The sequence below is a fragment of the Streptopelia decaocto genome (genome assembly GCF_964273445.1).
Source record: "Streptopelia decaocto genome assembly, chromosome: 7".
Classification (NCBI taxonomy): Eukaryota; Metazoa; Chordata; class Aves; order Columbiformes; family Columbidae; genus Streptopelia; species Streptopelia decaocto.
This window is the reverse complement of record NC_138661.1, coordinates 3,730,341-3,756,367: the sequence shown is the minus strand read 5'-3', so window position 1 is coordinate 3,756,367 and position 26,027 is coordinate 3,730,341. Positions and strand designations below refer to the sequence as shown.

The 26,027-nt window shown below is 44.6% G+C and overlaps 1 protein-coding gene across 2 annotated transcripts in view; it reads left to right on the top strand.

Annotated features, from left to right (window-relative positions):
• PELI2 (pellino E3 ubiquitin protein ligase family member 2) overlaps positions 1 to 17,396 on the top strand; it is an 80,914-nt gene extending 63,518 nt beyond the window's left edge. The window contains exons 3-7 of one of the 2 annotated variants that reach the window (XR_014184710.1): positions 2,573 to 2,674; positions 6,682 to 6,879; positions 7,541 to 7,729; positions 12,012 to 12,636; positions 14,559 to 17,396. Coding sequence is in view for 1 of the 2 variants with exons in the window: in XM_082059371.1 (XP_081915497.1) it covers positions 2,573 to 2,674; positions 6,682 to 6,879; positions 7,541 to 7,729; positions 12,012 to 12,578 (1,056 nt within the window). In the remaining variant the exon portion in view is untranslated. Of the gene's footprint in view, positions 1 to 2,572; positions 2,675 to 6,681; positions 6,880 to 7,540; positions 7,730 to 12,011; positions 14,362 to 14,558 lie in introns of those variants that run through there. The other variant, XM_082059371.1, reaches the window with a different exon arrangement.
• Positions 17,397 to 26,027: the final 8,631 nt, after the last annotated feature.

The following is a 26,027-nucleotide window of genomic DNA, read 5'->3' as shown; positions in this document are numbered from 1 at the left end:
AGTTTGGAGAAAAGGAGACTGAGGGGTGACCTCATTAATGTTTACAAATATACAAAGGGTGAGTGTCAGGAGGATGGAGCCAGGCTCTTCTCAGTGACAACCAATGATAGGACAAGGGGTAATGGGTGCAAACTGGGACACAGGAGTTTCCACCTAAATATGAGAAGAAACTTGTTCCTGGTGAGGGTGGCAGAGCCTGGCCCAGGCTGCCCAGGGAGGTTGTGGAGTCTCCTTCTGTGCAGACATTCCAACCCGCCTGGACACCTTCCTGTGTAACCTCATCTGGGTGTTCCTGCTCCATGGGGGGATTGCACTGGATGAGCTTTCCAGGTCCCTTCCAATCCCTCAAGTTCTGGGAGTCTGTGATTATATGATTCATTGTGAATAGTTCATAGTTCTTCTGTTTTGCATAGTTCCTGAAATGCTACTTTTTTTTTTTTTTAACTTGGAAATGGCCAATTGCTTGGAGACCAGCAATTAAAATGCCTGTAAAATGTCTTCGATTCAGAGCAACTGTGTTGGTGATGAGTAGACTGTGAAACCACACGAGTTGAAACACTTCTCATTGTTCTTAGCTTTTTGAAAAAAATGATTACACAGTTCCAGGAAATTAAATGAGGCATTTCACCCTGTAAATAACTGGATTTGAATAGTGGAAAACAAAGAGTAAGGGAGTAGGACGGGGAAGGGAGTAGGACGGGGAAGGGAATAGGATGCACACAGAAAAAGATTGTCCTACCCTAATATTTCAGAGGAGATGCTGACCTTGGTCAGCCTGATAGGGCTTAGATATGTTAATATAATAATTCCTAAGTTCTGTAGGTGTAGGACATGACCTCACTAAGTAACTCTGGAAGTTCCTACATTTCCTCTCTTGTTTTTTTTCCATTGGACCTTAAAATTGTCATTTTTTGGTCTCCCCAAAGCTTCTATTTGCTCCAGTATTTTGTCTGACAAGAGCAGAGCTTAGGACATGTATCCATGCTGGGGAATTTTACCTGTTTGCTGGTGGTTGGTGCTGTCACATTAATGTATATATTCAAATTGGGAAATATAGAATCTATGTACCGATGATTAACAAATACATTAACCTCACTTCTCAACTGTTGTTGCAACAGTTGGAACAAAATCAGGGAAACTAGACTTAATAGCTTAAAGTTTTGTGAAAAGAACTGGGAAAGGTCATCTTGCCCAAGCCTTTGCCTCCAGGTATTATCACCTAAGCCTAAATCTTCAGCAGGTGTTGGAGCTGCTAAGAGCTTTCAGCAATGGTCTCTAATCTTTTGCTATAAATGCATGAGGTTTACAAAAAACCACTTTTCCATCATGTTATTATCAATAATTCTGTGTGGAATACTTTTGTGAACACTTAGTAGGCTTCTAGTATGTGTGTAGATGTTTCTAATACCTCCAACATTTAGTAAGACTTTTAGTGATTTGTTAAATAATCAGTCTGTAGCTTTGGGATCATTAGACTTTGGTGAGAGACGAATGAGTAGAAAAGATTTAGTTGTTTAGTTTAATCATCCCTATCTGTGAATTTTGGAATGGAGCTACTGAGAACCTTTTCTATAAAATTACCCGCCTTAGCAGAAAACTGGAGAAAGCTTTAATTAACTTAATTCAACACTTCAGTGTCTGCGAAGTGTTCTCTGAGCAATAACCGTCATTACGTTTCATAATTGTGTGTGGCTATATGGATCTCATATTTACATCTCTTTCCCTGTTAGCCAATAGATTGAGTTTTTCAGCTTGTTCCCCTCTGTCCTGAAGCTTTTACAAGTGCATTTCCATTGTATAGATAACACAATTTCACTTTGACATCGCTTAATCATTCAAAGTGAGCGTTAAGTCTAAGCTTAAGAAAGGATCATTGGTACCGTGAAGAATTTGTGCGTTGAGCCTTGGGGGTTCTGAGGGGATCGCTGGGTCCTGCCTCTTTTTACAGCTCTTTGCTGTGGCAACTGTTCTTTGTGTTTATTCATCAAGGAAAAAGGTTTCTCACTGTTTCTTTCTGCGTTGGGACCGTTTGATGCTATATCCGTATCTATAGAGATCAGTTTTCTGGGATAGGTAATAAGAATTACCCTGTAATGAGAAAAAACAAGTTGAAAGTGTTGGTTTTTCATCACGATTTCTGTCAAATTGCTGGGCTCTTGCTGATGAAATCTGCTTTAACGATACCCCTGAAATCCTGGCACTTTCAACTGTAATTCAATTGTACCGCTCACTTGCTTTAAAAACAAGTAAATAAACCAAAGAACCCTAAACCCCAAGTCTTTCCTGACATAGGAGTCCCAATGAGGGTTAGGAATTTAATATAATTTCAGAGAGAAAACCATGTGTTTTTAGTCTAAAGCTATGAAAATGGTTGGTATTGAGTGCTTCTAAACTAGAAAGAGCAGGGGGTTTTCCACTGAAACCAAAAAATCCTATTGTATGTGTTTAGCCAGCCTTGTAATAAAATGTTACGATACACTGCTTTTCCTGATCATAGTAAAGGTGTTTATAGAGTGAAATGAATTTGATTATAATATTTTTGTGTATAATAGTCATATTTTTTATTCAACAGGCGATCAGCTGTAAAGGTCAGCACAGTATCTCTTACACATTATCCAGAAATCAGACTGTTGTAGTGGAGTACACTCATGATAAAGATACAGACATGTTTCAGGTAAGGCTCAATGCAATACATGCTTTTAAAAATTATTGTGTTTTTAAAGCAACATATGGAACCACAGTTCTGCCTTATATTCTTCTGGATGTTCTTTGTGATCTGTAGAATTCTCGTAGTTGAACTCTGTTTCATTAATATGGGAACACTTTGATATTTTGCATCGTTTGCTCTTTTCAAGCCAGTGTCTGTTAATATCCTTCCTACCTTATTGCTTTCACTATACTCTGCTTTTTCTGCAAGGACAGTGTAGCAACTGTACTAATAGTACCAGAAAAAGATGTGTGGTCTGTTTGAATTCATGAATAAGCACAAGAATATACCCTCATCCTCCAGTTAATCAAGTAGCTGGAGTCAAAAGGAAATGGATGGGAGTAGGACATGGGATGGGGAAGGGAACTGTGCACTGAAGGAGACAAACTGGTGACAGAACGATAAAACTGATCCTGAAGAATGTGCAAATATATCGAACGGTGTAGGGGACTGTGCCGGGTTTCTTTAAGCTACCTTCTATCCAATGTGTTTTCACTCTCCCATATATAGATTTGTGTTTTTCAGCATCATCAAATGTTCTGGTAACTTGTTTTCTTGTGCGATGGTTATTTTTGTATATATGTAATAAGAGAGCAAAAATTCTGTACTATCTTAAACCTCAAGCTCAGAGCAAAACAAACGCACGCAACCTTTTCCAGTCTAGACTAATTGGGTCTGTCTTGTCAGCGACCTCTGTAATTAGAGCATCTTATAATGAGTTGTTATCCCTCCGTTCATATTTAGAAGGGTCAGCAGTTGAGTGGTGTTGACAGAAGAGGAAATGGCCCTGTCAAAATGAAAATGTTGTTGCCTCATGTAGATTCTGGGTTTTTTTGCTCTATATACAATTTTTCCTAGTGTGACTTTGGAACAGTTTAGGTCCAAATAGGAATGGATTAAAAGCAGTCTGGTTCATGTGATGCTGCGTGAATAGATAGTTAGAAAGGGAGCACACAGCCACAGTGAATTGAAAGAGGTTTTTCTATGTTAACTAGTAAAAGGAAAAAATATAACCCATCCTTTTGAGTTACTGTGTGATACTTGTTTCTCTCTGCAAGATGCTTTTGTGCCTTGAGTAGCTCTAGTGAAGCCGCTTCTGTATGTAAATCTGGGGGCAAAAAATCTGAAAGCTGGAATTTTTCCACTTCTTGTATACATTGAAAAATGAATAAAGCAGAACAGCTGCTGCTTTCGTCGTATTGTATAGACAGCTCTTTTCTTGATTGCATAATGTGCTAGTGGTGGTTACAGCTTTTATTTCGGAGGGTATTGATGAAGAATTAGGTACGCTGGAGTGCTTAGCTGTCACTCTAGTGAAATCTAGCAGCCCGAGGTGAAGAGATCTAGCACAGGCAAAGCAGTTTTAAAGCAGTTTTACACAGACCAAGCTTCAAGTGACCGTTGTCTAAGGCAGTAGGTTAAGGGAGCTAATTAAAGATGCTTTGGATCTAAAGCAGGGGTTTGGCTCAGTGAGGAATGAGCTGGTTAAGCTTAGCACAGCCCAGCTAAGAGCAGATCTTCCCCTGTTCCCCTTAGAGATCCGGTGATGCTCAAGAGAGGAGGAATTTGCACCAGGTAGTACAGAGACCTGCTGGTGCTGGGCTGCACATCACAGAATTGACTGGGCTGGAAAAGACCTCAGAGATCATCAAGTCCAACCCTTGGTCCAACTCCAGCCCATTGACTAGATCATGGCACTAAGTGCCATGTCCAGTCTCAGTTTACAAACCTCCAGGGCCGGCGAGTCCAGCACCTCCCTGGGCAGCCATTCCAATGCCTGACCACTCTCTCTGCACAGAATTGCTTTCTCATCTCCAGCCTAATCTCTTGTGCTGCTGTACAAGCACTGACTGTTCCTTTTCCCCCCCAGCAGCTCTCAGATGTCAGGTGAAATGTCACAAAAGCCCTAATTTTGGCCCATGTGCTACTTCACCCGTGAGAGGCCGTGTATGGTTCAGACAATTCTCTGCCATATGTTTGTAGATAGTGACTGGTTTGGCTTGTAACTGCTTTAGTGCTAGAGTGAGGTTATGGTTGGACTTGATCTTGAGGGCGTCTTCCAACTGAAATGATTCTGTGGTCAAACTAGATGGTTTCCGAGACACTCAGAGTTTAGCGAGAGATCTGACCATTTCTGCCATGGGAATGTCTGTCTCTTCACCTCTGAGAAGAGTCTGATATGATTCATCTCCACGGCTGCCTCACCCTGACTGGGCTCACTGGATGAGCTTTCCAGGTCCCTTCCAACCCCTGACGTTCTGGGATTCTGTGCTTTTCATGCTTATATCCAGACATATTTGTATTTCATGTTGACTGATTGCTTTGATATGAAGGCGATTGTGAGCAAACAGTCGTGTGTTTTTTCATCTGTTGAGGGAAAATACAGCAGGTTTATCTCTAATTGCATCTAAAAGCTTTGAGAATGATCTAGTTGAGAGACTGCAACAGGCAGAAACTGATTGTGAACAGATTTCTTTTGTGTTCATTATTGATTATCCTTTAAGAGACTTCACGTGCGGATGGAGAATGGTCCAAAGTTATGAATCAGGTCCCTGGTGCTGGTTGGTGCTGTCAGCAGGACTTGTATTGGGTGGGACATAGAAGCCTGTTAGAAATAAACTGTAAAAAGAAGAGGAATGTAGCTTTCTAAGCTTTAGCTTCAGCTTGTCAAGTTATATAAATCAGAAATATCCCATGTTAAATAGTTTCTGAACTCAGTCTCTTGGGTGTTCTAGTAGTCACTTTACTTTCTATGAAAAATTGAAGTGTTTTTTCAGTATTTCCTTGATGCTGCTTCTGTGGCAAGTTCATCCTGTTCCATCCAGGGGTTGAGAGCCATGAGATGGAGAAAATAAGTGGATGTGTCTCTGAATACATGAATTTTGGCGTGTGGTTGAGTTTAATGCTGCAAAGTAGAACTGAAAGCAGAAGAGAAGTACGGGAGAGATCCCTGCACTGTTGCTATCACTTCAGTTGTGACAAGGGTTAAGTATTAAAAATGTCACTTTCCAACTCTTGAATAACGTTTCTTCACAGCAAATTCAGTTTGCAGAGATGTTTGTTCATGATGGAACCACACACGGTTTTGAAGAGCAAGAAGCAAAGCAGAGTGTAACTTCTTGGAGGACGATGAGATGATGTTTAGCAAGGAGATTATTACTATAAGTGTAGATTCTTGATATTCAAGGTAGTTGCATGTGAAGAATATTCTTAATTTTCTTCCGTTTGATCAGTGTGTCTATAAAACTAATGTTTGCGATGAGGTTTTCTGTTCCAGATGCCTAGATGTTTCCAGTTTTCAGATTAAAATGTACAAATGTCCATACAGAAAAATATTCTTGTCTGCTGTTCAGCTGTGTCTTATTTCTGCTGAAGAAAGTTTTAACCTTTTTTTAGTTACGCATGTGCATGATTAGGAATAAATTTCATCATATTGTGGGTTTTACCTGAAAACTATTCTATTCTGGAACTACAAATTCTGCAAGCAGGAAGGTGGGCAGCTTTTTGTTAAGATGTACCAAAATAACCCAGTTCTGGTTCTAAAAAAAGTCCTTTATTTCCACGGCAAATTAACTTGGAACTAGAAATGTGAATAAAACTTGGCATTTCAAGCTAGGATTTTTTTAATTGATGGAATATAGTGGTAAGTAATTTGCTGTGGTTGGATTATGAAATAACCAAGGTGATAGTATTAATAGTTTCATACTGTTGACAGCACTCCAGCAAACAATTCATTGCAGCATATACAGCAGTTGTAGTAAGTGAAAACGTACCTTGCAGTGTCAGTGATGTGTTTCTGCCGAGGACAAATGTGAAAATACAGGCCAGTCTCTAGTTGCATCTTGCCATCCAAAAATTCAATAGGTAGTATTTTACCGACGCCATCGACATTACCTTGGTAAAACTGTGTCCTTAATGCTTGATATTTCTATGGCTTTCTCTAATTATGCCATTATCTTTTTATGTTTTTGCAGGTTGGGAGGTCGACAGAAAGCCCCATAGACTTTGTAGTAACAGATACGATTTCTGGAACTCAAAATAACGACGAAACCCAGATTACGCAAAGCACCATTTCCCGGTTTGCGTGCAGGATTGTTTGTGACAGGAGCCCACCATATACCGCAAGGATTTTTGCAGCTGGCTTTGACTCGTCTAAAAATATATTTCTTGGTGTAAGTACTACTAATAATTATGTCTGAGCAAACTCTTTTTTTTACTCTCCACTATTTTCAAGCCCCAAAATTTCCTTCTACTACTTGACACCTTATACTGTCATTAGACTTTTATTTCTCCAGCGTACCAGCGGCAGTGTTAAGTAGTTTTATGTGCCTGATTTATTACCAGCATGGACTCATGGTCATAATTGCCTTTAACAATGCAGCTCTACTCTAGTAACTGTTAGTGGATCTTCTTTAGGTTTGTTTGGTGTGTTCGTCACACTCATTGTGAATAAGCTGCTGTTGCTGTTCTGCTGGAGACCATGGAGCGGCATTATGGAATAAGATGTGCCTGTTGTCATGACATTCCAGTGTGGTGTTTAGGAGTATGTGCCTCACCTCTGAGCCCTTAACCTGCAGTCAAAGGCACTCAACTGAATTAAAAATAATAATATTTAAGATTGAATAGTAATTCAAGATGCATGAGCATAAGGTGTTACCACCCTGGCACAAGGTATTCTTAAAAACATTGGTTTTTTGTAAATCTATGTCTAAGCAGTGCCAGCCAGTGACAGAATATGGTTTAGACAACACTAGTAAAACTTGAGTGTGTAAAACCTTAGCCCGTGTACTTCTAGACAAACTGTTTCTTTCCTGGGGTGGTTGTCACATGCAGGAAAAAGCAGCAAAATGGAAAAATCCTGATGGCCACATGGATGGATTGACAACTAATGGGGTGCTGGTCATGCACCCGAAAGGAGGCTTCACCGAGGAGTCCAAGCCTGGAGTCTGGCGGGAGATCTCGGTCTGTGGCGATGTGTACACGCTCCGGGAAACCAGATCTGCTCAACAAAGGGGGAAACTGGTGAGTTGGAATGAGCTGGTAATTAAAAGAAAACAAGGGATGTCTGGAGAGTTGGGTGGGGAAAAATTTAATGAAATAAAACAAGGGCAAGTGTAAAGTCTTGTATCTGGGCAGGAACAACCCCAGGTTCCAGTGTAAGTTGGGGAATGACCTATTAGATAGCAGGGTAGGGGAAAGGGACCTGGGGGTCCTGGGGACAGCAGGATGACCATGAGCCAGCACTGGGCCCTTGTGGCCAGGAAGCCAATGGTACCTGGGGTGGGTTAGAAGGGGGTGGTCAGTAGGTCAGAGAGGTTCTCCTGCCCCTCTGCTCTGCCCTGGGGAGACCACACCTGGAATATTGTGTCCAGTTGTGGCCCCTCAGTTCCAGCAGGACAGGGAACTGCTGGAGAGAGTCCAGCGCAGCCACCAAGATGCTGAAGGGCGTGGAGCATCTCCCGTGTGAGGAAAGGCTGAGGGAGCTGGGGCTCTGGAGCTGGAGGAGAGGAGACTGAGGGGGGACTCATTCCCGGGGATCAATATGTAAAGGGTGAGTGTCAGGAGGATGGAGCCAGGCTCTTCTGGGTGACAACCAGTGATAGGACAAGGGGTAATGGGTTCAAACTGGAACACAGGAGATTCTGTTTAAATGTGAGAAGAAACTTCTTTTCAGTGAGGGTGGCAGAGCCTGGCCCAGGCTGCCCAGGGAGGTTGTGGAGTCTCCTTCTGTGCAGACATTCCAACCCGCCTGGACACCTTCCTGTGTAACCTCATCTGGGTGTTCCTGCTCCATGGGGGGATTGCACTGGATGAGCTTTCCAGGGCCCTTCCAACCCCTGACATTCTGTGGTTCTATGAAGGGGTGCTTGTTTTCCTGGCCTGAAGGGATGCAGTCGTGGAGTGGCTGTGGGGGTAATAGCATGGTCCCTAAATAGCAGGCACTGAAATCATCTAAATACCTGTGTGTTCCAGTGAATTCTGTGCTGCTATTCTGTTTCTGCTTAGAGAGGACAACACTTGTGTTTTCTGATAATGTCACTTTTCCAACTGAAACAGCATAGGATATAGAAGCTAAATACACTCCATCTCTGGAATGTTCTCGTGGGACATGGGGACATGTTGGAATTGGTGCGTAGGGAAGTGGCTTTTGTAGTACTTTTGTAAGAGTCCGCCAGTTTGGATAAAGCCGCTTCTGTCCCATTTACCGGCCACTATGAAGAGAAGATAAGCCCTTCTAAGTATAATTCTGTTTTCTCCTGTGGAGCAGGATGGGCTTTGCCTTTACCAAAAGAGACCTGTGGCAGGAGAGAGGTTCCATGAGAGAATTCCCCTAGAGCCCTTGTTCTTTCCCCTTCCCAAGTTCTGTGGTACTGAGGAAGGAGAAAGCTATTGTTGCTCATCCTTTGTTTTCCTCTGCCTTCAAAGGAAAAAAATCTAGCATGAACATATAGAAATAGCCCAGCGAAATATAGACACAACCATATTTCCAGTCGGAAGTCCTCCTTGCCCCTGGGTACGTTAGAACGCTCTCCTTCCTGGAAAAACCTTCATGGTTCACCTCTTCCTTCTTTGTTAGGGTTCAGGAAGGTAGGGGATGTTCACAGGAGCTGAAGGTGCCTCTTTTATAACTTTATCATCCATCTGCTAGAGACTGAAGACTAAGAAAGTGTGCACGGTGAGGGGAACGTCCTCTCAGTGCCAAAACTGAATGCCCATTAGCTTGGTTGGTTGTTAGAGGAATCCCACGCGCTCGCACTGAAGGGGCAGAAAACTGAGCATTTAAAGGAGTTGGGAAAATGGAGTTGGATTGTTTCGTTTTGCTTTCAGTACAGAAATTGCTTTCTCACTTTAATGGAGGCAGGCAAACATCGCCCCAGGGATGGGACAGATGATGTTGCAATCGCGCCCTTTGTACGTGGTTAGCAAAGCACCTTCGTAGTGCTGCTAAAGAAAGGCAACGCTAAAACAAATAAATTCCCTTCTCTGCCTCCAAAATGACTTGAATTCTCATTTAAATAAAATTACATGGCACACTGGTGTGATGTGATCAGTATTCGTTGATTGGGTTCATAAAACCAAATGCACACTGTATAATGAATTGAACACGTTGCATACGAGACGGCTTCTGCTTTGCTGTTTTTGAAGGAATTATCTGAAAAGTGCATCAAATCACAGCTTTTCTCATCTGTTCTTCAACCGCTGGATTTTTCCGCTGGAAGCACTTAACACTGGTGACCTCTTATCTGTGGTCTGTATTGTACCATCTAGGTGTTTCGAGCAAGGATGATCCACGATTAATCTGTGAATTTAAACTGGATTAAAATGTAGGTGCCAAACTGGTTATCATTCATAGTATTCTTAAACAGACATGATGGTTTCATGTGACCTACTTAATGTTTAGGGTATTTGTTTTGCCTTAGTGGTATTCTTTATGCATTTTCTATGTATAAAGCCAGGCAGTACATCTGTTTTCCTCTTTGATTTCATAAAGAATGTTTTCAATATGTATTCATCACTACCGAACTGGTAGCAGTAGCACAAGTTGCTTATATGTTTGTGGCATTAAAATAAGAGTATTTCAGGAGAGTACTACATGTGTTTGGCATAATCCCTTGAAAATGTTTTTAGTCCCAAAGGGTCTTTTTTTAGTCCCAAAGGGTCTTTTTTTAGTCCCAAAGGGTCTTTTTTTAGTCCCAAAGGGTCTTTTTTTAGTCCCAAAGGGTCTTTTTTTAGTCCCAAAGGGTCTTTTGCTGCGTGAACAGCCTCTGCCAGTCAAATTCCAGGAGGGCTAATACAGCCCTTAAGGAATGGCAAGTTTCCTCTTCAGTCTTGATAGAATATTTCAGCAAATATTACCTTAAACATGACAGAGCCACATAGAGAATTAATATTTGACAGATAAAAATAGGGCGTTCAGTGGTACAGGGTATTTGAGAAGTTAATTTTTTGGGAAAGATATTACATTAGTAATCAATTCAGGGAGGAAAACTATATAATAATTAGTATTGTTGTAGCAGGTAACAGTTGCAAATTTAGGACCTCCTGTACAAGCACAGGTTAAGAGATATATATAAATATAATCTTAAATGTAGGATAAGAAACCAGAAATGGGTTCAAACAAATGGGGGGGCCACAAGGAAACAATAAAAGGTGGACTGTGAACGGGCTGAAGGGAAGAAGCCAAAGAGTCGTGGTCAATGGGCAGAGTCCAGTTGAGGTTGTATCTAGTGCAGGGCCTCAGGGGGCAGTGCTGGGGCCGGTGTTATTCAATATATTCATCAATGACTTGGATGAGGGAATAGAGTGACTGTCAGCAAGTTTGCTGATGGCACCAAGCTGGGAGGAGTGGCTGACACTGGAAGCTGTGCTGCCATCAGAGACCTGGACAGGATGGAGTGTTGGGTGGGGAAAAATTTAATGAAATATAACAAGGGAAAGTGTAGAGTCTTGAATCTGGGCAGGAACAACCCCAGGTTCCCGTATAAGTTGGGGAATGACCTGTTAGAGAGCAGGGTAGGGGAAAGGGACCTGGGGGTCCTGGGGACAGCAGGATGACCATGAGCCAGCACTGGGCCCTTGTGGCCAGGAAGCCAATGGTACCTGGGGTGGGTTAGAAGGGGGTGGTCAGTAGGTCAGAGAGGTTCTCCTGCCCCTCTGCTCTGCCCTGGGGAGACCACACCTGGAATCTTGTGTCCAGTTGTGGCCCCTCAGTTCCAGCAGGACAGGGAACTGCTGCAGAGAGTCCAGCGCAGCCACCAAGATGCTGAAGGGAGTGGAGCATCTCCCGTGTGAGGAAAGGCTGAGGGAGCTGGGGCTCTGGAGCTGGACGAGAGGAGACTGAGGGGGGACTCATTAATGTTTACAGATATATAAAGGGTGAGTGTCAGGAGGATGGAGCCAGGCTCTTCTGGGTGACAACCAGTGATAGGACAAGGGGTAATGCGTGTGAACTGGAACACAAGAGGTTCCACTTAAATTTGAGAAGAAACTTGTTCCTGGTGAGGATGGCAGAGCCTGGCCCAGGCTGCCCAGGGAGGTTGTGGAGTCTCCTTCTGTGCAGACATTCCAACCCGCCTGGACACCTTCCTGTGTAACCTCATCTGGGTGTTCCTGCTCCATGGGGGGATTGCACTGGATGAGCTTTCCAGGTCCCTTCCAACCCCTGACATTCTGGGATTCTGTGAAAAGTCGGTAGCGTGCCAGGGAGGATAACGATTTGGTGAGGCAGGTGACAGGTTCACAGAACTAACTCAGTTGTCTGTTAAAGCTCTTGGGCTTAACTCCTTCTGCATTCCACCAACAGGTAGAAAATGAGACCAATGTCCTGCAGGATGGTTCTCTCATCGACCTGTGCGGAGCCACCCTCCTGTGGAGAACGGCGGACGGACTGTTCCACGCCCCGACTCAGAAACACATCGAAGCCCTGCGACAGGAGATAAACGCCGCCAGGCCGCAGTGTCCCGTCGGCTTAAACACTTTAGCTTTTCCCAGCATCAACCGTAAAGATGTGGTGGAAGAGAAGCAGCCTTGGGCGTACCTCAGCTGCGGCCACGTCCACGGCTACCACAACTGGGGACACCGCAGCGACACGGAAGCCAACGAGCGGGAATGTCCCATGTGCAGAACCGTTGGCCCCTACGTGCCTCTGTGGCTGGGTTGTGAAGCGGGTTTTTACGTGGATGCTGGGCCTCCCACTCACGCTTTCACCCCCTGCGGACACGTGTGCTCGGAGAAATCTGCGAAATACTGGTCTCAGATCCCGCTGCCCCACGGTACTCACGCGTTTCACGCCGCCTGCCCTTTTTGTGCAACGCAACTGTCCGGGGAACACAACTGCATCAAGCTGATTTTTCAGGGGCCGATTGACTGACGATCACAACAACATTTTCTTTCATGATTTACTGTGAAGATTCTGCCACTAACTCTAGGTTTTACCTTTTTTTATAATGGTTATTGATAGGGTGGTAGGGTGGGGATGGGGGACACATCTCACGAGGAAATGGTGATGGACTGTGGTGGAATTGGGATACATTGATACCTGGAACTTGACAGATATCGGTGTTGCATGCTCAAAAGCAGCATATTCATGAAGTCTTCTTGGTCAAATTGTAGTATATTTGTAATCTTTTTATTAGTACCCTGGATCAGAAAAAAAGGTGTCTTAATGCTTTTTTTAAGCTAAGATTTTTTAATGGAAAGGTTTTTTCTTCTAAACTTTGACAAGCCTTTAAAACCTATTTTTCAAATCTAGAAGGAACATACAGAATGTAACTGTCTTTAATTTGCAATATAATTGAACTTGAATAGTTTTTCAAGGAGCTAATATAGAATACGTGGAGAACTATAGGTGAATGTTCACTAGAGATAATTGGATATGTAAGAGAAAAATTAGCTGCCTAAATTGTAGAGTATAAAAGCTATTAAAATATCTATTATAGTATAACACAGCTGGCCAAAAAGGCATCAAGGATTACTTGAAACTGAGGAAATCCTGTTTGCATTGATTTCCTTTCAGTGTAACAGATATCCACTGTTCATTATGTATGGTATATGGCTGATTTTTTTTCTTTCTTTACTTTTTTCCCCCATTTAACCTGCATCTGTTCAAACTGCTTTACTTTTTCACATCCTTGGTTCTGGTTTTTAAGCCAGTGTTCTGTATATGTGTAGTCTGGCCTTTTAATTTCTGCTTAACTTAGCTTGCCATAACCGCTCCTTGCACGCCCAGGACCATTGGGTTAATTGAGATGTAACGAGCCTTTAAAAACCTCATTAATGAAGGGGTGGTCCTGCAGCAAGAGGGAAGGTTTAGGTACAACTTATACAGAACTTATTAACATAGACCTGAATTCAGGCAAGCACTTAGGTCGGGTTTAAATATAAGCCTATGGATGGGACTGTGTAGATTCTCAAGTACTTCAGCGGCTTGTGGTTATATGCTGTTATTTTAAATGCTTTTTTATTTCAAAATACAAGTTATTAAGCTCACTTACTAGCCAAAATGCTGTAAGGAGAGCATCATTTCTAGTTCAGCCGAGTATTTTTGTTCAGTTTTCAACTTGCTGCCATCTGTCACCTTTTTTTTTTGCAGATTGAGATGTGTTTGTATCCATTTTTTTTGTTCCTAAATGTTTGCAAATCAAACAACATTCAAATGTAATCAAATATATGCGCCAGGGTGGTACATCTGAAGCGGATCACTTGAAATTCCTGACTTTCTAAGAGACCTGATCCATGTTTACGATGGAAATAATTAAATCAGAATTTCATATGAGATGTGCCCTGCCCACTGTTAAGTTTCATTTCATACAAAATAACTCTTTGATTTATGGGTTGTGTGTTTTGTTATTTTGCTTCCTGTGCTCTTGGTATCTGAGGTATCAATCTGTCCAGGTTTAAAAAGAAGGAATTTGGGAGAAACTCATAACATCTCTAGATGAATTTGATCATTCAAGCTCAGTTCTGTTGAATCAACTATAGCTTTTTTGCTATATTTGTGCCCTTTGTATAAATATATAATTTATATGATTTTAATATATTCTGTATATATATACTTGAATTGGCCTGTTCATATTTTGGTTGTAAGATTGTTTTATAGTTAACCTTATAAACATTTTACATGTCCCTTGCCAATGGTGATGGGATGTACTTTTGTCTGCTGCTGTTTTTAATATAATTCTGCTGTATGGATGTTCAGCATTTTAATAATTTGAAAATAGCTTTATTTTGCTGCTTAAAAGAAAACTGCAGCATTTTCTCAGAAAATCCCAACCTTTGCAGTTTTTTCTCCCACTCAGTGGTCGGAAATAGGATGAATCTTGTTAACCTAAACCTATATGCTTCTTCCTAGTGCCTTTGCAATGAGATCCTCTTGTCATTCCATATTCTAAGTCCTCCCACAAGTCGACTTTGTGATTCATCTTCACCAAGAACGGCGGCCCAACCGGACTGGGAAGAAACGCCCTTGGCCTTCGCTTCCTTGTCCTGGTTTTTGTGGTGAACGTGACGGTGCCTCTTCCTTGTCGATGTTCAGTACGAGCTCCTCAGGTCCCGTATATTATACATACCACAGCGTTACTTCTATTTAGCATATACCTCATCAGCGAGAGGCGTTCTCGCCTCCACCTCGCTCTCATTGGACTCGGTGAGATACTCCGCGTTGTTTCTCACAAAAGGTGCCGTGAAAACGCTCTTCCAGGAAACGTTCCTTGGTGAATTCAGGCTGAATTATTTGAGAATATCGGGCTTTAAGCGAGATTTGTTGTTGTTGTTGTTTCACTGTTGGCAATTCTGTATAACACAAGAAATACCGCAGGGAGGAAAACTCTTTATCTGGGAAACAAACTTCCACAGGTTCTTTGCATGAATCCAGGTACTTTGCCATTAACCGCTGTTCAAATCGATGGCGAGTCCCTCAGAGCTGGATTTACTGGGATGGCTGAAGAGTTTCTAGCATGATTTTTCTCAATTGTTACTGCCATATATGCTGCTTTTTATGAAATAATGGACCATTTGGTTGCTTAGCCCTTTTTTCCTCCCCTCATCGTAAACACACATCTGGTAACTCAGTAGGAGAAAGTACTTTCTGGATAAATAAGATTGGTTCTGTTTGGAGCAAGTAAACTTGAGAACCACCCTCAAACTTTGCTTTGAAAGCTTCTCTCATTATTTCAGTGCTGTGATATTTTTTTGCTCACCATTTCAAATGCTGGCACTGCATTCTGTAAGGATTCTTGTTTTCACCTGTTACTACTGGTTCTATTTGAATGCTTCAAAACCAGCTTAGAGCTACAAGAGTTTTTGAGTCCGATCGTATCCACGCACACGGGAGCTGTAACATTTTCTGTTCTTCTAGCAGCTTCTATGGCAGAGCGCTGAGGTCTCAATAGATGACTGAGCGTTGCTCTTCTTTTGAATCGTGGTCCAAGTTGTATGAAAGAGTTGGCGTGATGCTGCGTTTTAATCCTACGTTTCAGAAATGTGATTTGTCAACTCCACGCACCACCCAAACGAAACTGTGGGTTTCAGCTGTGGTGACTCTGCCTTCAGGGCTGTTGCAGTAGCTGGTTTTGCTCACTATTTTATTTTATGTTTTATTCTTCTGGAAGTGGAGGAAGCTTCTCCAAGATGGTCGTGTTTCTGTCCATCCAGCTCATAGTCTTGACACTTTTCTGGGGTCGGAGAACTGTTGGTGGCGATCTGGCTGTTGTGAGAACCGAAAGAGGCACTTAAATGTGGGTTTTAGTGCGGTAGAAAAACTGGCTTTGCCGTTGCTTAAAGTCGAGCTGCAGATACGCTGTAGAAACGAGCTGTGCTTGTCTGTTCTCTGTAAAGGAACGTTCTGCCACGGGTGGTTGTGTCTTGTTTTTCCCCAAGACTGTTGTTAACGTGCTGCCTTTTGGATGCGAAGTGGAATCGACAGGTAGAGCTGTTGATGGGAACGGGTAGGAACAGAAACCAGTTCAGCTCTCGAGCTGGATCGGTGTGGACAGCCCAGCGATTCTGCAGCATCTGGCCAAGGATTCCTCCTCCTTCTCCGCTCAGTTTTCAGCCTCTTGTGAGCTCTTGGCTCCCCTCATTTTCTATTGATCCACGTAGCTGCAGGTAAACAAGTAAGCATAACTCAGAAAGAAAGCAAGGAAGAGAATTAAACCTTCAGGCTTGCTTATCTCTTCAAGGAAAATATAAATCAGAGTTGCAAATGTCTTCTACAGGTGTTTCTCATTCTGTTTATTTTTTAATGAGCGCTCCTCATGAGTCTTTGCACTTGGTGTTGTGAATTAAAAGGAAAAACTTAAGCTAAGGCTGATTTTTTGGGGGGTGAAGGGTGGAGGGGGGTTATTTCTAGGCTGAAATCACAGCAGTTCTGTGCAAAGCCCATCCCAGCGCCCGCAGCACAACCTTGGGTCTTGCCAGAACAGCAGAGTCGACCGCAGCAGGTGGCAAACGCAGAACTTCACCTTCTGTCTGGAGTTTCCATTTATTGGCAGCAGAACAAAACCACAAGTTGCTCGGAACAACCGAACTACAGCTCAAACCGGTGGCTGTCGAGATTTCCGTGGGATGAGGCGTTTTGATTTCCTGGTGGGCAAATGAGTCTTCAAGTCACCTGAGGTCCCTTGTGTTTGTGTCGCGGTGCCGAGGGACACGTATCGCGTTCCTCTTGGATTCAATACAGAACGCAGAGCCCCAGGAAAGCTGCTGATTGGGACACAACCGTAGGAGCAGCGAGTATGACAAAGTCATGTTTACCTTCAAACAGTGTTAGCAGCTGTTGGTATAAAACTTCTGGCTATATTCACCGTGTGAAATGGACGGAAATAGTTTCTTTGCTGTTGTACCTGTGGAAGTACAAGCCATTTTACAGGAAAAAAAAAACCTTAAAAAAATTAAAATATTATCTCAGTATTGTCACTGACTCCTTCAGTTTTTTTTACATGCTGGTTGGTTGTCAGGATTTAACTTTGATTTGCAACAACATATAAATAACTTCAAAAATAAGCAGTTTCTCCTATACTTTTATCCCCTTTCTTTTACTCGGCAAACAAAACCCCAAGTCTTTGAGGATTCAAGGTAGTGGAGTGTATTCAGGTGTATTCAACTCCAGTTAATTCACTCCGATTTCTAAATGCAACTGCTTGTTTTTGGTGCCAGCTGCCTTCTTGCGGTGTTAACATAATTGCTAAATAAAAGCAATTTCCAGGAATAATACGCTTTGTGACTCTTACAATTAATTTCCATAATGGTAATTCAGTGTTTTGTTTGCATCTGTGTATTCAGCCCTTTTTGTATGCAGCTCCTGGGAGTACATAAGCTTAGGTTTTTTTTAAGAAAAAGCTAAAATGAATTGTCTAAATGAACGTTAAGTAGGGAAAAAACATGTTTACATGAGCATAGGGAAGGGAAATGAGGATATCTGCAACTTTTTCTAGATGTGATTGTCTGCCAACTGGTTATCAGGTGTCCTTCTAATTGAAGAGTGTTAAACACCTTACAGGGAAGATGCTCCACAAGTGGCTTTTTGGTGGTGGTGGTTTGGGGTATTTTTGGTGTGGGTTTTCCATAGTGGGTCTATGTGTTCCTGCCTCTGTTACCTGGCTGCAAAACTTCACTTCTTAGTTACTGCAGCTGGTACTGCTGGAAAATGATCTTTGCGAGAGGTTCCCAGGTTTTTTCTCTTCCATTTTCAAGGTATGGATGTGTATTTTTAGGAGGAACTTAAGAAATCTCTTTCATGTAAAACTAAGGCAGACACAAGTTTGACACAGGAGTGTCTGAGCCTGGTGTTTCTTTTCACTGAAAACCTTTGTCTGGAGACAGGCTGGAGATGAGGAAACGCTGAAGAGCAGAAAGGAATTCAGTAGAACCCCCAGTTGCTTAAAATTATGTACAGGCATGTATGTAATTATGTATGTATAGAAATACATTTTGTGGAGTATTTGCCTTAGATGCTGTATTCTTAAAGCTCTACCTAAAGCAGATTGCAGGGCCCCAGCCTTTGAACTGAGGGGGAAATTTGCTGCTTCTGCTGGAAATTGTCTCCTGCAAGGGCAGTTGTGGGAGGTAGAGAAGGGAAGAATCCTGTACTTTGGTCTCAAACTAAACTTGGAATCCAGTGATGCTCTGGAGATTGGTGCTGCCCCTTCCAAAGGAGCGACCCCAACTCCTCGGTTGAACGGCAGAGGGTGGATGGGGCTGTGCTGGTGTGGGGCAGGTGGAGCCCACAGATCAGAGAAGGGCTGGTGCTGCCAGGTGTGGAATCCTGGAATTGGTTGGAAATGACCTTTAAGATGGTAGAGTCCAACTGTTAACCCAGCACTGCCAGGTCCAGATCTAACCTGTGTCCTAAGAACCTCATCTGTTCAACCCCTCCAGGGATGGTGACTCCACCACTGCCCTGGGCAGCCTGTTCCAATGCCAACAGCCCTTTGGGGAAGAAATTGTTCCCATGATCCAATCTAAACCTCCCCTGGCGCAACTTGAGGCAACAAAGATGCTGGAGCGAGTGGAGCATCTCCTGTGTGAGGAAAGGCTGAGGGAGCTGGGGCTCTGGAGCTGGAGAAGAGGAGACTGAGGGGGGACTCATTCATGGGGATCAATATGGAAAGGGTGAGTGTCAGGAGGATGGAGCCAGGCTCTTCTCAGTGACAACCAATGATAGGAAAAGGGGCAATGGGTCCAAACTGGAACACAAGAGGTTCCACTTAAATTTGAGAAGAAACTTGTTCCCGGTGAGGGTGGCAGAGCCTGGCCCAGGCTACCCAGGGAGGTTGTGGAGTCTCCTTCTGTGCAGACATTGCAACCCGCCTGGACACCTTCCTGTGTAACCTCATCTGGGTGTTCCTGCTCCATGGGGGGATTGCACTGGATGAGCTTTCCAGGTCCCTTCCAACCCCTGACATTCTGGGATTCTGTGTGGTTCTGTTTCCTTTTATCCTGTCACTCGTTCCTTGGGAGCAGAGCCCGACCCCCACTGGCTCCAACCTCCTTTCCAACCTCCAGTTGTAGAGAGGGAGAAGGCCTGTGCTGATGAGTTTCATCTCAGATGGTTTCTCTGTGGTTCTTGTGTGCATCACCTTGTGAAGGTGAGGGAGGTGTGCCCCAGGCAGCTGGAATCCAGCTGTGGCTCTGCAGAACAGCTGCACAGCCAGGTGTGTCAGCAAGGGGAGGAGCAGCGGCTTGGCCTCAGCTTCGGGGGTGAGGTGGGATTTGGGCCAAATTGCCTGTTGAGCAAAGACCACAAATCCAGCTCAGCAATGAGGAGCATCTGTCTAATCTCAAGTCTGTGGCGCATCCCCTCTCTTTATTCCTGTCTGTTTAATCAAAGTGAGCAGCCTGGGGGAAGGCAGCAAGTCAACAGGTCTGACTTGAGGCTTTCCTCTGCTCTACCCTTGGGTTGGACATATTTCATTTCCCCTTTCCTATCTAACGAATAGGCATTACAGGGCTACCCAGCCCTGCGTGGGGGTTTGAAACAAAGATTTGAGCGTTTTCTGACAAAAATTTGGCTTTTGACTAAAGGGTTTTATCCCCTGTCCCTGCGAGCAGAAAATGAATGCTCCCCTTCCTTCATGTCTCTCTTATTCCTTCACCCTTTGTGAGCTCCCAGGAGTCCTGTCCCTCTGGTAAGATTTGTTTTCACCCTCCGTTCCCATCAGGATACACCACCCCAGTCCCTGGCCAGACCCTACATGTCCAGATCATCCAGCCTTTCTCTTGGCTGGGGACAGTCACCCCCTCTGTGGGAAAAGAGCCAGGAGGGCGACTTCAAGCCAGATCAGGAGCAGCTGGGGATTTGAGTGCGTGTAATCGAACATGTCTAGACAGCCAGGAGCCTCCAGTGAAGAAAATGGTGAGTTTTACAGGCTGTCCCCGATGTACAAGGAGAATTCTGTCCTTCCCAACACACATGTTGGCCAGATGTTCTTTGCTGTGGTGATCTGCAGGCTCCCGAGCTGTGTAGGCAGCATCAGCGAAGGTGGGTGCCTGTTCTTCTACCCAGGGTGAGGTTCCCCAGGCAGGGACCGGCGTGTGTGTGGCAAATGCTTCACGGACTTCATGGAATCACAGAATAGTTTGGGTTGGAAGGGATCTTCCCAGCTCCCCCAGTGCTCACCATGAGCAGGGACATCTCCACCAGCTCAGGTTGCTCAGAGCCCCGTCCAGCCTGGCCTGGGATGTCTCCAGGGATGGTTCATCCACCACCTCTCTGGCCAACCTGGGCCAGGCTCTCACCATTTCTTCCTCATGTGCAGCCTGACTTGGATGTGTCAGGACAGACAAGGAACATTCAGGGAAGCTGAGAAACCTCATGTTGGGTCTGTCCATGCATGGTGCAGCTCAGCAGCAGTAGCTCTGGTGTGTCCCACATAGGGTGGACTTGCTGCAAGCCATCAGGCCACAAAGAGCACACCATCAGCTCTCTGCAAAGACTTCCAGCATATGGAAGAGCACAAATATCCAAACCCCTTTGCTTTTTCACATGGATAGAATTTGCAGGCAGAGGAAGAGGAGATTTTTTTATTAAAATTTAAATAATTCATAGCCCTACAGTCAAGAGGCAGCATCTATAGTCTCAGTGGAAGTGTATTGTATTTAAGATAAACAACTTTCTTGTCTTCATCCTAAGCATTGTCTCATTTAGTTTCCAGGAAAGGTAATTTGGTGTTGGTCTTTGCTCACAAATGCAAGGTTCTGCTGCTGTAGTTACTTTGAATAGAGATACACCTGGTCTGGATAAAGTTTTCCCTACTCAGAAAACTTCAACCAGTTTGGTCGGGGTAAACTGCAATGTGCACCATCGCCCTTCCATCAACTTCCAAACAGAAGCCAAGGGGACGGTTTGTTCTGCAGAAACTCTGCGTTTTAAACTTTATCTCAAACAGCCAAATAAATTAAAATACTGAAAACATCTTCCAGAAAGATTCAGAGGTTCAGGTCACTGGCTCCATTCTGGTTGTGCTTACTGGAAACATCACCTGTGCCAGCAAATACAACACAAATTTCCTCGAAAGCCTGAAGATTTTTAAGTGATTCACGATGCCAGGCTGGCTGGGAAGAGAACCCAGACACTGTTTGCAGACTGGAAAGACTTGGCATACTTTGTATTCAAGGTCTGCAATTAATAAACACAGAGCCTGTGAGGAAATAGGGCCCTGGCTCCTCGTCTCAGCAAATGTAGATCAATGTCCCTCTGCAGAGGTCGGTAAAAACACTGTGCTACGCTTCTCTGGATCTGCTTTTTGGGGGGTTTTTGTTCAGTTTTTGTTTTTTAAGCTTTTGCAAACAGGTACGTGGGGGTTTGGCGGGAGTTCTCTGAAGCGTGGCTGGGAGGATAAAGCACCCTTAATGTCACTTTGTGTACGGCAGCCCCATTCCTCTGGATCTCCTGTGCTCTACAAGCAAGGATGAAAGCAGCCGGGTCCTGCCCTTCTGAACTGCAGACATGCTCCTATTGATGGATTTCTCAAATGTTGTGAAGCAAAGAATAAATCTGCAGTGGGAAACACAAACAGCTGATGGATGCTGTAGCCCAGGCTTTGCTCCAGCAGCCTCATCCGATGCGCAATTTTCCTTTGGGACCCCGATCTGCAGAGCATCGAGCAGCACTAACCAGCGTTTTCCAGCCCCAGGACTTGTAAAAACTCTTCTTCTTTCAAGAGAGAGGTGATGAGGGTTGAACTCACGTCTTCACCTGCTGCTGAAGCTTCACTGGGGTATTACAGGGTGGCTCATGTGTCTCAAAGGTTGAGATTTAAGGTGGTTCTTTTTGCTTGTTGGGGTTTTTTGGGTTTGTTTCTGTTTGGTGGTTTGTTTTTCTTTTTTTACTAGAATCAGCAGTTTCCAGTGGCTTTCTGTTCTTTTTGACAAGATTATGCACCAACGCTGAGCTGCCTCTTATCCTGAGCCCCTGCATGGTAAAAAACCCAAAGCATCACCACTCTGAAGCATTTGCTCTGTTGATTTCTGGTGATCTACCAGTTTCACCCCAAAACCCAGCGTGCGGGTTGTGTTGAAGGGCGGCGTGTGAAGCAAAGGGCAGTAAGTGTGGCAGCAATGGGGGCCGGGCACCATGGGATGCTGCGGGTGGAGGGAGTGAGGGGAGATGGACACACAGGTGGGAAACCAGGTGGGATGAGCCACTTCCATCAGGTTTCTGGTGGCTCTAGAGGCTTGAAGGGCCGAGCACACTTAGACAATGCCTTGCTGTTTTGTCCAAAAGGAGGTGGAGGAGGAGATAGGGGCTGAGAGCCTGTGCTACCTATGGTGCTGCCCACTCCTGCTGCAATGGTGATGCCCAAATCTCCCTTCTTGGGGCACCACTTGTGAGCTCAGCCCAGGAGGGCTTGGGGCTTAGGGGACACCGTTGGTCTATGGGTCTGAGACACAAGGGATCAAAACCGCGGATGCCAGCCTGCTTTGAGCTTGTGTCTCACCAATGCATCTCCCCCAAGATCACACCTCGTCTTCATTTTTGAGCCGTGATTAGATCCTTCTGAGCCTTTCTACATGGTATTTTTCTCTGGCCTTAAAACTATTTTTGTGCTTTTCTGCGCTTTTTCAATTTTTATTATTGGACCTGTGCATGTACTTTCCTGCTGAGCTCCTCAGTGGGATACAGAGATGTGAGATCACATCCCATCCCTGCAACCACCCTGTTCCTACCCGCAAGGGTCTGAGCAGCTGGTAAGTAATGGGGGTTACTGGTTTTGCTGATGTGAACTCAACCATAGAATCATAGAATGTCCTGAGTTGGAAGGGACCCACCAGGATCACAGAATCCCAGAATGTCAGGGGTTGAAGGGCCCTGGAAAGCTCACCCAGTGCAATCCCCCCATGGAGCAGGAACACCCAGATGAGGTTACACAGGAAGGTGTCCAGGCGGGTTGGAATGTCTGCAGAGAAGGAGACTCCACAACCTCCCTGGGCAGCCTGGGCCAGGCTCTGCCACCCTCACCATGAACAAGTTTCTTCTCACATTTAAATGGAACCTCCTGTGTTCCAGTTTGAACCCATTGCCCCTTGTCCTGTCACTGGTTGTCACCGAGAAGAGCCTGGCTCCATCCTCCTGACACTCCCCCTTTCCATATTGATCCCCAGGAATGAGTCCCCCCTCAGTGTCCTCTTGTCCAGCTCCAGAGCCCCAGCTCCCTCAGTCTTTCCTCACACGGGAGATGCTCCACTCCCTTCAGCATCTTGGTGGCTGCGCTGGACTCTCTCCAGCAGGTCCCTGTCCTGCTGCAACTGAGGGGCCACAACTGGACACAATATTCCAGATCATCAAGTCCAACTCCTGTCCCTGCACAGAACACCCCACAGGTCACACCGTGTGTCTGAGGACGTTGTCCAGTCTCTTCTTGAACACTGTCAGTCTTGGGGCCGTGACACCTCCCTGGGGAGCCTGTTCCAGTGTCCAGCACCCTCTGGGTGAAAAACCTTTTCCTCATGTCCAACCTAAACTTCCCCTGACACATCTCTCTGTCATTTCCCCAGGTGGGATTGGGGTTCTCCTGCCTGCAGACCCCCACTCCAAATTCCCCCGTTGCCATCAGCCACATGCCCAGGACTGCACTCAGCCTGACGAACAAACCCATTTGCTCTAATAATCCTTCTGCTTTCCTCGTTACTCGACACAGATGCACGCAGCAGAGATGCTCTGATGGATTCCAGCTTGTTACCAGCAGGTCCCCAGGCAGTGGCTCCACACTGAGCCCTGGGGAGCTCCCCCAGTCCCAAGTCTGGTATTGACTGCTCCGCAAGCCACTCCGCCTGTGTTTATCGATATTTTGAGGTTCCTGCTTTCAAATGTCAGGGTGTTCAAAGTCAAAAGCCTCCTGGAGGTCTGTCTGCATTCCCTACAGTGTTAGCAAACCCGAGCATTATCTCATTAAGAATGACAACGTTTTTTTTTTTTTGTTGCTTATTTCCTACACAACCACTCAGCGGAACCAGTTGTTTTTGCATTTCTTTATTCTATGTGTAGAATCCTGCACAAACACATGTGGTTTTCTACCTGGAACAGGCACCTAATGGTTACTCACCTTGCCTTATTTGAGCCTGGATCTACACTAAACCATCTTTCTATTTGTCTGGAATTTCCTTGCTATCCGCAATTAATTAGACATTATTAGCAGCACCGTGTCGGCTGCCACTTGGCTCCAGGAGGTTTTTCACTTCCAGTTCTTATGGGAATGAAGCTGTGATGTGCAGGGATGCCTGATTGCTCCTTCAACTGGTACCAGTAAGAAATGTCCTTTTTCACCTAGTCTGTTAATGCACAAGCACTCTGCACCCAGCTATTTGCTTTTTATTTCTCCATTTTTCTTTTTTCTTCTTTCCCAGCGATAACATCAAACTGATGTACTCCAGGATTTACAAGGTAAAGCTGCTCCTCGGAGAATATTACAGCAGCGATCAAAGTCCCAGCAGCTTTTGTTCCCCGGTGATTAGCTGGGTGCTCCCACCGGCCCCGTGCAGAGCAACACATCCATTTTATTTAACCGGATTATGCAAAGCATTTTCCTATGCAATGGCAGGATGAGGCAGACACCTGGCACAGGGGTTGGGATTCTCTCCATCATTGCTCCAATTTGGGGAGCGCTGCAAAGGTTTATGGCCATCTCCTGCTTTTCTAACAAATCAAAAAGCAAATCCAGGAGAGCAATAAGATACCTGAGGCATATGACAACTTTGTCCCTGCCACCAATCCTGAGCGTAGGGTGGGGATTTCCAAGATGCTTCAGGTACCAGAACAGGATTTTGGGTGCAGAGGAGGATTCCTGGAGCTTCTCACCAGCTATTGTGTCTTCACCCTGATTTTTCTTTTCCTTATTTCCGCTCTCCTTATCTGCTTTGTTTTAAGGATTAACATCTGGAGCTGTGTGAATGCATCAGAATTGCTGCTATCTTTTTTTTTAAGCCCATATGGTTGCAGGGAGAAACACAAACCCAAAGAGAAGATACATCAAAAGAAAGCCAAATATAGGACAATTTTAAATAATAGCAACGTATGAGTGAGCTGCTAAAAAATCTGCCGACTTCTTTGAAGCCAGTCTCATGACTTATGAATATTTAGATCTGACAATCCTGGATACAGGCTTTTCCTTGAGCTTATTTGGAAAAGTGGAGCTCAACTCTAGTGCAAAGCTGTGAGTGTGATGAGCTCAAAGGAAGCCAGCCTGGCGGGATATGTTGGAGTTAAGTGAGCACGGTTTCTTTGATTTTGTGGGTTTGGCAGGAGGGTGATGCTTTCCTGAGATGCGCTGAAGTTTTGGGAAGCAGCCCACCCTATTCAACCTGCTCCATCCATCCTTTGAGCATCTCCGGGTGACAGTCCTGAGCGTGGAAAGGGGACGTTGAGGCTGTTTTAGCCCTGGTTGCATTCTTACCTGCCCCAGGAGACCCATGTGGTCTTCCTAAAGTGCTGTGAGATGTGAGAAAAGAGCGATCTTGGGGGTTATTTCCCCTTTGGAGCACAGGGAAATGATGCTGCTTCTTCCAAAGGGTTTGGTGCTTTGGACACCCAAGGCTGAAGGCAGGTCTTAATAAAAAGGAAGGGCAGGAGGAGATTCCTGATGAACAGCTTGGATTTCCCCATTTCCTTGCATATCTCCAGCCTTTGGGTCCGGCACGTGTCCTGGGACTGGTGTGGGATGCAGTTGTGGCTGTCATTGATGTGTACGATGTTTGTCATGTAAACTCCGCCAGAATTAAGCTGCTGGTAGGAATACAGTTAAAAGCACTGCTGGTGAACATTTAGAGTTATTTTTCATTTTTAAGGCTGAACATGTAGTGTGTGTAGAGGCCAGATGGGGCCACA